The sequence below is a fragment of the Notechis scutatus genome, chromosome 2 (assembly GCF_049901735.1).
Source record: "Notechis scutatus isolate UNSWTSFEM ecotype Mainland chromosome 2, rNotScu1.2, whole genome shotgun sequence".
NCBI lineage: Eukaryota > Metazoa > Chordata > Lepidosauria > Squamata > Elapidae > Notechis > Notechis scutatus.
The window spans coordinates 202,454,841-202,467,474 of NC_142010.1; the positions used below are offsets into that span (position 1 = coordinate 202,454,841).

Genomic DNA, 12,634 nt, shown 5'->3' on the forward strand with positions numbered 1-12,634 from the left:
ACTAAAGCCACATAACTATTCATTTGTGTCCAATTCTCAGAGACTGCCTGGACAAGTCCCTGCAGTTTTCTTGACAAAACTGAAATGTTTTGCCACTATCTCTTTCCTAGGGCTTAAAGTAACTGGCCCAAAATCACCCAGCTGGCTTTGTGCCTAAGGCAGGGCTAGAATATACAATTTTCCTGTTTCTAGTCTGATGCTTTAACCACTACACCAAACTGGCTCTCAACTTGTATTGAGGGAAGTACAAAAATAGATATTAAAGAGTTTGAAAAGTATCAGGATAGTCCATCTAATTTTTTCAGATTTCATTGAATGTGTATGCAAAACATTTTCTCTTATAACCTGATCACTCAAATAAAAGCCCCACAGCATTTTCTGAGATGTTGTTGCTTCAGTTCCTTCTGACTTTCAGTTCCTTTTGACTTTTTGGAGGAGGAGAAGGATGAACATCATTTCTACCAGGACTTATTTCTTAGAATTATTGCACACTTAAAGAGTGTCATCACTGAGAATGTCATGTTGAATTGGCCTTTTTCAATTGCTTTTCAAAGGCCCCAAGCATCAATATCTTTTGTCAAACCAAAAGGAAAATCCACATTGGTGGCTATCTTGTAAAATTACTAGTCAAATAGCATTACTTTTTCTTAGTGATAGACTTTTAAAAATGGCAAAATTCTTGAGGAAAGACATGGCAACTTATAACAACAAAATCACCTAAAACCCTTGCTGTTTTCAATTATATAAATAATATCAAGGTGGGTTTTTTTAATCTTTATGGGGAATCTGGGTGTTTTAGTAAATAGATTCAAATTATCACTTCTTACCTTTTCAAGGACAGATTTTAGTCACATATATTTGGCATAAACCTAATTTTGTTGATACAGGGTATAATTACTAAACTATATTGTAGGGTGGTTTTAGGTTTGTGTATAGTGTATGAATTTTCGTGTGTACCCTAGAATCCCTTGCTATGCATTGGACCAATTTAGTTCCTTAAAATTTAGAACATTAGTCCTAAAATGCCCAAATAAAGTCAATCTTTTTGGGGAGTTGTAAAGGAGAAGAAAAAAAAAAAGAAAGAAAGAAAGAGGGAGGGAGGGAGACAGAGACAGTGAAAGAACAAGCTTAAACCATGGTTTTTACATTACCTGAAGCATCACAGTGAATATTAACACTTCAGAAATTAAAATCAGTATATACTTTTCTTCTAACTTTCTGTAGCAAGTTTTTTTTTATTAAACATGCAATTAGTTAATTGCAAGATTACAATTCAATTTGTAACTGTGGTCTTGCATTATTAAGAATTATATTAGCCAGGGCTATTTTAGAAGGCACTATATACGGGAATCGTTATGGTTGAATTGGGAGAAAATTAAGAAACAATGTTATTTGAAAATGCCAGTTTGGTTATCAACTATCGAAGCTTTTTCCTATCCTATAGTTTATAAGAAGGAACAAACAGTTAGATATGGGGAAATATTGGATGAAAAGGGTGAACTTAAAACGATGCAAAAGTTAGAAGAACAAGATATAAAGATGAGTTGGTTTTCATATGCGCAAATACACTCAAGGTATCTTAAAGATTCTAAAACAGAAGGATTTTATGATAAATTGACTGACTTAGATAGGATTTTGACAGGTTCTGATGAAAAGGTGATTAAAAAACTATATAGTCATTTGTTGGAAATTAAACTAGAGGAAGAACAAGTCAAAGAAACAATGATTGCTTGGGGGAAAAACTTTGGATATGGGATTGATTTGGAGAAATGGCAAAAATTGTGGTCTCAAAATTATAAAATGACAATGTCAGTAGCATATAAAGAAAACTTGTATAAGATGTTTTACAGGTGGCATTTCCCCGACAAGAATAGCAAGAATGTTCAAGAACAAATCTGAAAAATGCTGGAAATGTCATCAGACTCCTGGCTCATATTACCACATGTGGTGGACTTGTGAGGACGCAAAAAATATTGGACTAAAATTCGCATGTGGTTGGAAAAAATGACAAAGGAACATATAGATTTGAAACCAGAGATTTTTTTATTGGGAATCTTACCTGATACATTTAATAAAAATTTAAAGTACCTGATTGTAAATGTATTAACAGCGGCTAGGATTGTATTTGCTAAAAATTGGAAAAGTGAGAAAATACCATTAGAGGAAGAAATCATTAAGAAAATATTGAACTGTGCTGAAATGAGTAGATTGACATTTGAAATTAGAGAGCAAGAAGATAAACAATTTTATGAAATTTGGGATCTTTTTTACCAATGGTTAGATAATGCAATATAATAATAGAATACTTAGAAACTTAGGAAATAATGAATATATTTATTTATTTATTTTTTCTTTTTTTTTCTTGGCTTTGATAACATTTTTAGAATATTTCACTACGATAGACTTGGTATGATTTTATGATTCGTAATAAGATAAGCTAAATAAATTATAGTTATCTCGTTTAAGTATGAATTACTAAAATCAGTTAAATGATTGTTTAATAACAATATTAGGATATACAATTGTTGATTGATAATATGAGTTACTATGTAATATAACTACTATGATGGTTATGAAATAGATGCACAAAAAGGAGTGATAAACCAACCGATGCACTGTCTGTAAATATATGAAGAATAATGATGTTTTTATGTCATGTCTTATGTTGTTTGTGTTTTTGTTTGTTGTTAAAATCAATAAAAAAACCTTTTTTTAAAAAAAAAAGAATTATATTAGTAATAACTGGTATATAAGTGCACTTGAATATATTATCCATTGTTGGTTCAGGACCTTAACAGTATAATGGAAAATCTGACTGATATTGATTAGTCTTCTATTTTGCTACTGGTGATGCAAATGGGAATTATTTTGCAAGAATGGTAAAAAGCAGTTACAAAAATTACAAAAGACAGGGTTGTGTTTTTTTTTTTAAATGACGACATAAGTAATTCAGTTTTCATGCTGCCATCTTCTGGTCATGTAATGAACTAAATGCATTTCATAAAGCCATGGAAAACAAGAAACATTTTTTTTACCCAAAGTAGAGTTATTTCCTGAAAGTAAGTTATGTTTTGAAGCTACACAATCCAATCAGGCACAACAGCTTCATTTGATAAAATAACTGAAAAACATGATGTAATTGCATTAGAAGTTTTAAATTATTGTAGTTCTGATACTATAATTATACTTGCACAATGATCACATAAATTGTTTAATATGAAATAGACTTCAAAAGCATTATCTTCCATTTCTCTAAATGATTATTTTTCTAAAATCTTTCCAACTGAGTTACGTACTCATATTTACTGATGTAATAATACTGTACGATTTTACACTGTATTTATGCTATCTTTACCACATTTTAACATTGGTGTTTATGAGCCTATAAGCGTTCATGTGTAAATATGTAACTATGGTTTTCATCATCAATGTATGTGTTTAAATCCTAAATTTTATCTGAAAGGTCAAGACAGATTATAAGGGAGTCTCCCCTAATTGTGCTGGCTGTAGTTGAGCGGGAGACTTGAATCTGGGAATTCCCAGGCCACATCAAGCTTCTTAATTGCTATATACTTCCTCTCCCCCTCTCCCTCTGTACTTGTCTTGTACCCAAATGTATCGCTCAATCAGTGTTGCATGTATTACAAAGAAAAGATGGGAGAAACACCAAATCATTCCATATGAGTTAAATTAAATTTTATGTGAAGAGATTAATAAGAACAATAAAAAGAATTGGGTGAGACAAAAGGCCTTTGTAATAATATAGTATAATAAAAACAGATATAAAACCATATCATAGACCAGCATAAAATTTAATCAAGAAACATTCCTCTCGTTTTGAAAATGCTTCCAGTGAGGAACAGCAAACTGACTTTTCTCGATTCACTGGACATATTACAGCCAACAAGGCACCTTGATGCTGGATCTGGACTACTGAAAATTTTCTGCAGGTTAAGGAGAGATCTTGAGATTACTCAGTTACACTCTGGATAGCTGTTTTTGCTTTTCTGAGTAGATGGTAGAAACTGGTGTTTTTGCCTTGTCTTGCAATCTGCTGCGAATGGCAAGATTTCGTTGTGCTCAGATCTGTTAACGTAGCTTTTCATGGACTCAGTGTTTGACCATATCTATGACCATGTTAGAGGTTTTTAAAAAATTATTGCTTATTGAAGATTGAAAAACCTTCAAAACTGCAAGTCTGATTTTTGCTGGGTGAGTTTCTCTTCAATCTGTTTGATTGAAAAAAAGTTACATATTTAAAGTTTTGTAGAATTTTCTTTTCTGCAATACACAGCAAAAGGGTGATAATAGTGCTGATTTCAGAAAGTTTTTAAACACATCAAGGATTCAGATGAATTTGAATTAAATACTCTGAAGTTAATTAAAAGGATTCTCTGTTGTGGGAAACATTTTTGTATTTGTATTTTGAAATGATAAGATTTTGAAAATTGGATACTAGAGCTGCCAGATGGCTACCTTAAAGGAAATGTTTGATGTTTGGGTCCAAGAGGTTTTCAAATTATTTACCTCTATAATGAAATCAAAAAGTGGCAAGTGAACTGCTATTGAACAAGCACAATTGAATAAAACTGAAATTGACTTTAAGGTGGATTTAAAAAGTACAACTAACAAGAAAAAGATAGAAATATTGGATTTACAAATGGATTTAGATGATTAAACATTAAAAAGGATACACAAAAGATAAATCAAAAGAACAATGTGGATTATTTTCTTTATTGGAATATAAGGTCTACAGGAGTTACTACTCTGGAATTACTAAAATACTTTGATAAAGATAAAAGAATTTTAAGGAAAGGGAATATGAAAAAGTAGAACTTGATTTGTGGGACTTAAAAATTGCTTGGAGACAGAAATACCACCCCCTAAAATTAGTGTTCTTGATTCTGGTTAAAGCAATGGATTTCCTCGTAGTCTTTGACTTACAATCATTTGCTTAAAGATCAGTGGAAGTTATGATGCCACTGAAAAAAAATTACTTATGAGCAGACCTCACATTTTAAATTGTCACATGGTCAAAAAATCAACATTTGGGAACTTGGCAACTGGCATGTATTTACATTGTTGTAAATTTCCAAGGTTCACTTTTGCCATTGTGACCTTCCTAGGGGCTTCCAACAAAGTCAAAGGGATGAAATTGGATTCATTTACCCATGTGATTCACTTAATGACCACATTGTTTCACTTACCATCTAGAGCAAAAACATCATAAAACTGGGCACTGCTTAATGACATTACTTAGCAACAAAAGTTCCAATCCTAATTGAGCTCATAGATCGAGGACTATTTGTATAACTCTGTCCCTGGCAAGTTAAGCTATGCTATGAATGTCTTGTTGTAATGGCTTTCCCATATGCCAGCTTGGCCAATGAGGAAGAGCTGGCTTCAGGGATTTTGAAGCAGAGCGGGGCTGAGAGAAGCATCAGGAAGATGCAGAGGATTGTGAACCAGGAGGGGATGGGCAAAAGGAGAGGAGAGGCCAGGAAACTTGGAAAGACTATCAGAGGACCAATAGGATGAGGACCTGGTTGAAGAAGAAAGAGAAGAGATACAGCTGCAGCCAGGAGGCTCAGGCTTGGAAACGGGGCAGAGAAGGGATACAGCTGCAATTGGTTAGTGGGGATGAGGAGGAACTGCCTCCTCTGCAAGATCGCAGGGCACATAGGAAAGTGCAACAGAGATCAGCGAGGCTACTTACAAGGAGGCAGCCTTGCCCCTTCTGATGAACTGCATTGGCTGGTGGCTACTAAGCCCAGCCCGTGAAGCAAAATGATGTTGGAGACAACTTGCCCATTTGCTTCTCTGCTGTGCATATGCTCTGACTTCATGTTTCCCAATTCAAGTTCTGTGCCTTGTTTTCTGATTTTGTGACTGGATCTTGGATTTTTGTGTGTGGATTTGCGGATTCGTGCATAGCCCGCAGATTTTGTACTTGCTTTTGATTTCATGCCTTGGCTGTGACAATTTGGACTCATTGAGACTTGGCATTTCTTGTGAGTGGGATCTGGGGAATAATATTAAGGGCTTGCAATGCTTTAATAAAGCTGCAACCTCCTTAGCGTGTGCATGCATCAATGGGGACAGGACACTTATCCTGTTGCCTAAGGAACTACATTGGGCGGGTTCCAGGAGGCAGGTCTTCTCTGCTGTGGCACCTACTTATGAAATATTCTCCCCCTGCCTGAAGTGAGGTTAATACCCTCCCTGTAAATGTTGCAGAGGTTGCTAAAGACTTGGCTATGTCATCAGGCTTAGGAGTCCCAGGGAATCAGTGAAATCCTGAGATGGCACCATTATTGCAGTTAACATTCACTCTTTCTTGCGCTTTATGGTTTTTATATTTTATATTATTAATGATATAGTACTTAGAACTGCTATCGCTAAAATACCATATCTGGCTTTTAAAAAGTCTCACAGTTGAGCAAGAGATATAAATGTAGTTAGATAGCTACTTGGTTCTCATTTAAGGTCTAAATATGATGTGAAATTTGCCAAATTCATTCTGTTGTTCAATATCAAGTAATATAGTTTTAATCATTTGGAAGACTTGTTTATATTTTAAAAACAATAACTGATCAAGAGAGAGAACACCTTTTATTGTATTATTGAATGTCAAGAACATTGGAATTAATCTAAAACAAAAAAGGAATCAGTTCTGTTGGAAAATTTTGGCACTTAAAATTGAAATTATGCCATGTCTTCTTTAAAAATTATATTAGTGGATTAAATAACTGATGATGTTGCTCCAAATCAGGCCTTAGTTGAATTTGATGTTAAATCAGTTTACAACTTAGATAAATTGGTTCATTTAAAAAAAAAAACTTGAGCAAGGCTAATATAAGCTTGGTTTGGAGACAGTAGTTTTAGAAGTAAAATCTATTGACAGGAATAAAATAAATTCCAAATTGTGCTTCATGAAGAAGGATAGGTACTCTATTTTCTTATTTTTCTATTACTTATTTTCCATAGAAGAAATGATGCTAGGGCAAGATGCTAGGGCAAGATGTGTCATGGCCTCATGCTCATACTATGAGCACTCATGCTCATACTATGAATAAGCTCTTCCAGCCAAACCAGTGGAATGTTCAGGGCACACCTGCTGTAATGGGCCAAATCCATTGTGTGCCAAGCCTCACGTGAGCAACCTCAATGGTTCCGGTGCATGCTAGGTCTCACGTAGGCTGAAAACAGACACCAGGAACAAGACCATAAAACACGTCACAAGGGCAGTTAACTGGAATGCAGTTTGGTTTGCTAGTTTAAATTTACCATGGCATGGTTATTGGAAGATGCGATGCATCCACTAACATTCCTACGCATGTAACATAATGATTGGATAAACTCACCCCCTTTGTGTGTTCCCAATAAAAGGAGTTCCCCAAACCCTGATCGGGGCAGCTCACCCAAGATAGAACTTGCGTTAGTGTCTTTCTTGATGCATTCGACCACCCAGTGAGAAGCCTTCCATATGCGGAGCAAAACCGCATTTGGTGACCCCGACGTGATCCACTAAAAGGAACGGGTGCGTCTCTCTTCGACTGCCTATCTCACCCGGCCGGGCGAGCCAGTTGCAACTCAGGGAAGCCGTCTCGTGTCACGGATCCCTCCCCAGGAATCTTCATCAAAGAAGACATCCTCCTTTCAGGTGAGTATGGGCGGAAAATTCTCCAAAGAGCAGATGGCACATTTGCAGGAATTAGGGGAATTAACGGGGAGTTCAATTCGTATTCTTGGAAGTCAGGGCAAAACGCTCCTGATTCCAACTAAGAAGGACCTTATTACCCTTTTGACTTACATTCACACGCAATGCCCGGCTTATCCGGATAAAGGGTCCTTGAAAGTTTCCACATGGCAGCGTTTGGGTGACTATCTTCATAGCAATCCCAGGGCTCCACCAAAAATTCTGACCACGTGGAGGACAGTCCTGGAATGCTTAACAATCCATGGCTCAGCGCTGACCAAGACCCCCTCCTCTGAGGGGGATCCTCCTCCTCCCTATACAGCTGAAACCAAGACAAAGGACGCTTTCCCTTTAGAAACTTCCCCCCCCACTGCTCCTGAACCCACGAGTTCTCCTAACTCAAATCCAGCGAGGGATCAGACACCCATGGGAGCATTCGCACAAGCCATGATGCAGGGACGCAGAGAAGGCTCTCTTACTCTAGAGGAGCTCTCTCTCTGTCCCGTTGAATATGAGGGGGATGAAGCCGGAAATATGGTGCCTAGACTTGAACCTTTATCTATGAAATTAATTAGAGATTTAAAACAAGCCGTGGCCATGTACGGCATCCAGGCACCATATGTCAGAGGCTTCATTAACACCATCAGCACCTCCTTTTTCATGTTACCCCAAGATTGGAAGGATCTTTTTCGCATGATACTGACAGGACCACAGTACGTTGTTTGGGAATCAGACTTTCGTGCCGAAGCTGAAAAATTTGCCCTCGATCATGGTAGGGTCGCGAGAGCAGATCAAATTTGTGGTATGGGTCAATTTAGGGACTTAGCAACTCAGGCGACACTCCCACAACGTACCCTTACCTTTGCCAGTATTATTGCAATCAGAGCCCTTGACAAAGTTGATGATCCTACCTCTGGCATCGTAGGATCTTTTTCAAAAATCATTCAAGGCTCAAATCAGCCGTATGCCGAGTTCGTAGAGGAACTTCAGAAAGCCATTCATAGGCAAATCTCTAATGTAGAGGCCCGTAAGGAGCTTCTGTTAAAACTGGCTGTTGAAAATGCTAATGAGGATTGCAAAAGGATTTTGCAGCCTCTATCTGCCCGAGGGGGGGCCTCCCTCTCGGACTATCTAAAGGCTTGCAGAATCGTGGGGACTGTCTCCTACAATATGGAGCATCTGGCTATGGCTTTGCAGCAAGCAAGCTCTCAGAACAGGCCGGCCGGAAACTGCTTCAATTGTGGGAAACCTGGCCATTTTAAGGCACAATGCAGAGCCAGAGACAATACACAAAACAACACCAAGCCTAAGACAATATGCCCCAGGTGTAAGAAAGGGTACCACTGGGCAAGTCAGTGTCGCAACAACAATTCTCAGCCACAGGGAAACTAGAGGAGGGGCGATCAGCCAGCCCCACTCCCAAGGCTGACTCCATATCTTTCCACCTAATTGCCTCTGAAGATATGGAAATTGACATCCCAGGCACTGTTTACTTTCTCCCCACATGCCTGAAAACGATCCCCCCTGCCATGACACCCCTCATAATCTATCCCATCCGAGACCTCATGGCAAGGGGAATCATTGCTTCTCCGTTTTTGAGAGACTCCGATGACTTTTCCTCAGTAGCCATGGCAGTAATTGGAAACACTCCCACAAAAATTAGCAAGGGAGAATTAGTAGCAACCGCTATTCCAGTACCTGTTAAAACAGATGATGCATGGGCATTTACTGTCCATCAGACAGTAGAACAAGCCAGGCCTGTGTTACAATTTACAATCCATAACAAGGTCTTCTCGGGTCTCTTAGATACTGGAGCTGATGTAAGTGTCATCCGAACGGCTGAGTGGCCGGACGATTGGCCTTTGGAAACTGCCCCAGCCGTTCGGGGAGTGGGAGGAGTTCAGCACGCCCACCGTAGCAAACAGTGGCTACCGGTGAGTTCTTCTGATATTTCTCGCACTGCCTACCTCCAACCTTTGGTCCTTCCACTGCATACTAACCTGTGGGGCCGTGATCTTATGTCTCAACTTAATGCGAGACTCATTATTGATTAATGGAATCTTTTGCTAGAAATCCACTACGGTTGCAATTAAAAACCACAGAACCTGTGTGGGTAGATCAATGGCCCCTCACTATAGACAAATTAGAAGCCCTGCACTCACTTGTTCAGGACCAAATTGTCAAAGGGCACGTTGAACCATCTGTCAGTCCATATAACACCCCCATATTTGTTATAAAGAAAAAGTCAGGAAAATTCAGGATATTATGTGATCTGAGAGCTGTAAATGCTATTATAAAACCAATGGGGGCATTACAATGTGGTCTGCCAAATCCCAACATCATCCCTGAGAAATTTGATTTAATGGTCATTGATTTAAAAGACTGTTTTTTTTCTATCCCTCTGCATGAACAAGATCGTGCCTTATTCGCTTTTACACTACCTCGTTTAAACAACTCCTCTCCCTCCTCCCGCTTTCAGTGGAAAGTCCTACCTCAAGGCATGCTTAATAGTCCCACCATGTGTCAACACTATGTCAACAATGTCTTGCTACCCTATCGTTCAGCTTTCCCACAATTTCTGGTGTATCACTACATGGATGATATCCTTGTTGCAGCTCCTGGACCACCGGGTACGGTGTTCACTTCATTCTCTTTCCTGAAAGCCGTTCTTGCAGAAGGAGGTTTGTACATAGCACCTGAAAAGGTGCAAGTACTAACTCCATACGCATATCTGGGCTATAAAATGCTTTCTGCTACTGCCTATCCTTCACTTCCCTCTTTGTCTCTACCTTCTCAACCCACCTTGGTTCAACTTCAGCAATATCTGGGTACCATAAATTGGGCCAGACCTTTCCTGTCTTTAACCACTGATATTCTCTCTCCATTGTTTGAAGCCCTTACCTGGGGAAAAAGCCTGCTGACATAATATCCTTGCAGCAACCTCAACTTCAAGCAATAACTCTCATAGAAGAGAATATCCGAAAAATATGGGTAGACAGAGCTGCTGCCAATACTCCTTTAGATATGGTCATTTTGGCCACCCCGAGGCTTATGACCGCAGCAGTAACTCAAAAGGACCAAAAACTCCACATCATAGAGTGGATCCATCTTTCCCATACGCCACGATGCTCCATCACTTCCAAATCAGCTCAATTGGCTCAATTGATCATAAAAGGTAGGAGTCGTGCAAAATTACTTATGGGAATAGATGTCTCCACACTTTTCATCCCTTTTTCACTGCAAATATGGGAACCTCTATTCCAGAACTCCCAAGAAATCCAGTTTGCCTTAGCTGACTGGCCTGGACTAGTTTCCTGCCACCCGCCGATCCACGTTTTCAAATCATTCGGACAATACCCATTTCTTTCTCCTCTCCCATCAGCAAAGGCCTTTGGTCAACGCCTTGACTATTTTTGCTGATGGCAGTAGGGAAAGAGGAGCATGCGCTGGCAAAGGAATGGGGTGTGGCACACTAAAACCACCCCTGTGCAAACATCACCACAAAGAGCTGAACTTGCTGCAACCATATTAGTCTTCCAGAATTTTAACGAACCCATCAACTTGATCTTAGACAGCCTATATGTTACTCAAATAGTCTCTACTATCCATGACTCTTACCTCTCTCCTGCAATTGATAAAAACCTCCTCTCTCTTTTTGTTACATTACAACACCTTGTTGCACAGCGTCAACATCCTTTCTTTGTAGCACACATTCGTAGCCACCAACCCTTCCCAGGAATCCTCCAGGAAGGCAATGATGTGGTGGATCAAGCAGCTGCAGGCATCATGACATCACACACATTGACTCCTTGGGAGAGTCATTCTTATTTCCATCAAAACACCAAAGCTCTCATGAAACATTTCAACCTCACGATGGCAGAAGCCTCAGCCATTAGGCAACAATGCCCCACCTGTAGTCAACAAGCCCATTCCATTCCCTTAGGGGTAAATCCCCGCGGGTTGAAAGCCTGCGAAATATGGCAAATGGATGTTACTCAATTTCCTTCATTTGCCCCCTGGAAGTATCTGCATGTTACAATTGATACTTATTCAGGGTTCATAATGGCAACTCCGCAAAGAGGAGAAGCCTCCAAACATGTCATCAATCATTGCATTCGCACTTTTGCATCGTTGGGACGCCCAAATGAAATAAAAACAGACAATGGTCCTGCATACACTAGCACAGCTATGTCAGAATTTTGTGCTAAGTGGCAAATTACCCACAAGTTTGGTATTCCTCATAACAGCCAGGGACAAGCCCTGGCAGAGAGAGCTAACTTGACGCTAAAAACAGCGTTAGAACGACATTTGATCAAAGGGAAAAGAACCCTTGGCCTCCCAGCGATGCAAGACACTCTTAATCTCTGTCTTTATACACTCAACTTCCTCAATCTCTCAGGCACCCCTGCTGTGACAGCAGCAGAGCGGCATTTTTCCTCCCCCCCCCCTGATTCTCCCAAACCACAGGTATACTACCGCCAACTGCCAGACCCTACTTGGAAGGGTCCTGCTGCTCTCCTCACCTGGGGTCGTGGCTACGCAGCTATCCAGCTTCCAGATCGTGTCCTGTGGGTTCCTGGACGGCACATCAGACCATACCACCCCAAAGTAGAAAAGTCACCACCTGCAGACATATCAACATGATTCGTCTCGTTGCCTTGCCAACCCTCTTCCTCTTTCTTGCTGCACATGCCTCCAAGGTCTCCATTCCATCTCGAGTGACATACTTCACGCCAGGTACTCCCCTCCTGCTGACCTGCACTGCATCTGGGGACATCTTTCCCCCCTACCTCAGATGGTCAACGCTCCCTAAGCCGTGGCCCCACATCTCCAGCAATGCTTCCTTCCAGATCAACACTTTTGAACATCCCCCGAACTACACTCCTCATACTTCGCCCCACTGCCACCACCTATTATTGCTCCGGTCGACGCCTC

General features: G+C 39.8%; 1 protein-coding gene across 1 annotated transcript; it reads left to right on the top strand.

Annotated features, from left to right (window-relative positions):
- The first annotated feature begins 8,149 nt into the window (after positions 1-8,149).
- Positions 8,150-9,091, top strand: LOC148132476 (endogenous retrovirus group K member 24 Gag polyprotein-like). Its single transcript, XM_087954227.1, has one exon. It carries the CDS (start codon positions 8,150-8,152, stop codon positions 9,089-9,091), a length of 942 nt encoding a protein of 313 aa, XP_087810353.1.
- Positions 9,092-12,634: the final 3,543 nt, after the last annotated feature.

Excerpts from the sequence above, each read along its gene's own strand:
- LOC148132476 (XM_087954227.1), top strand. The coding sequence starts at position 8,150 with ATGCAGGGACGCAGAGAAGGCTCTCTTACTCTAGAGGAGCTCTCTCTC.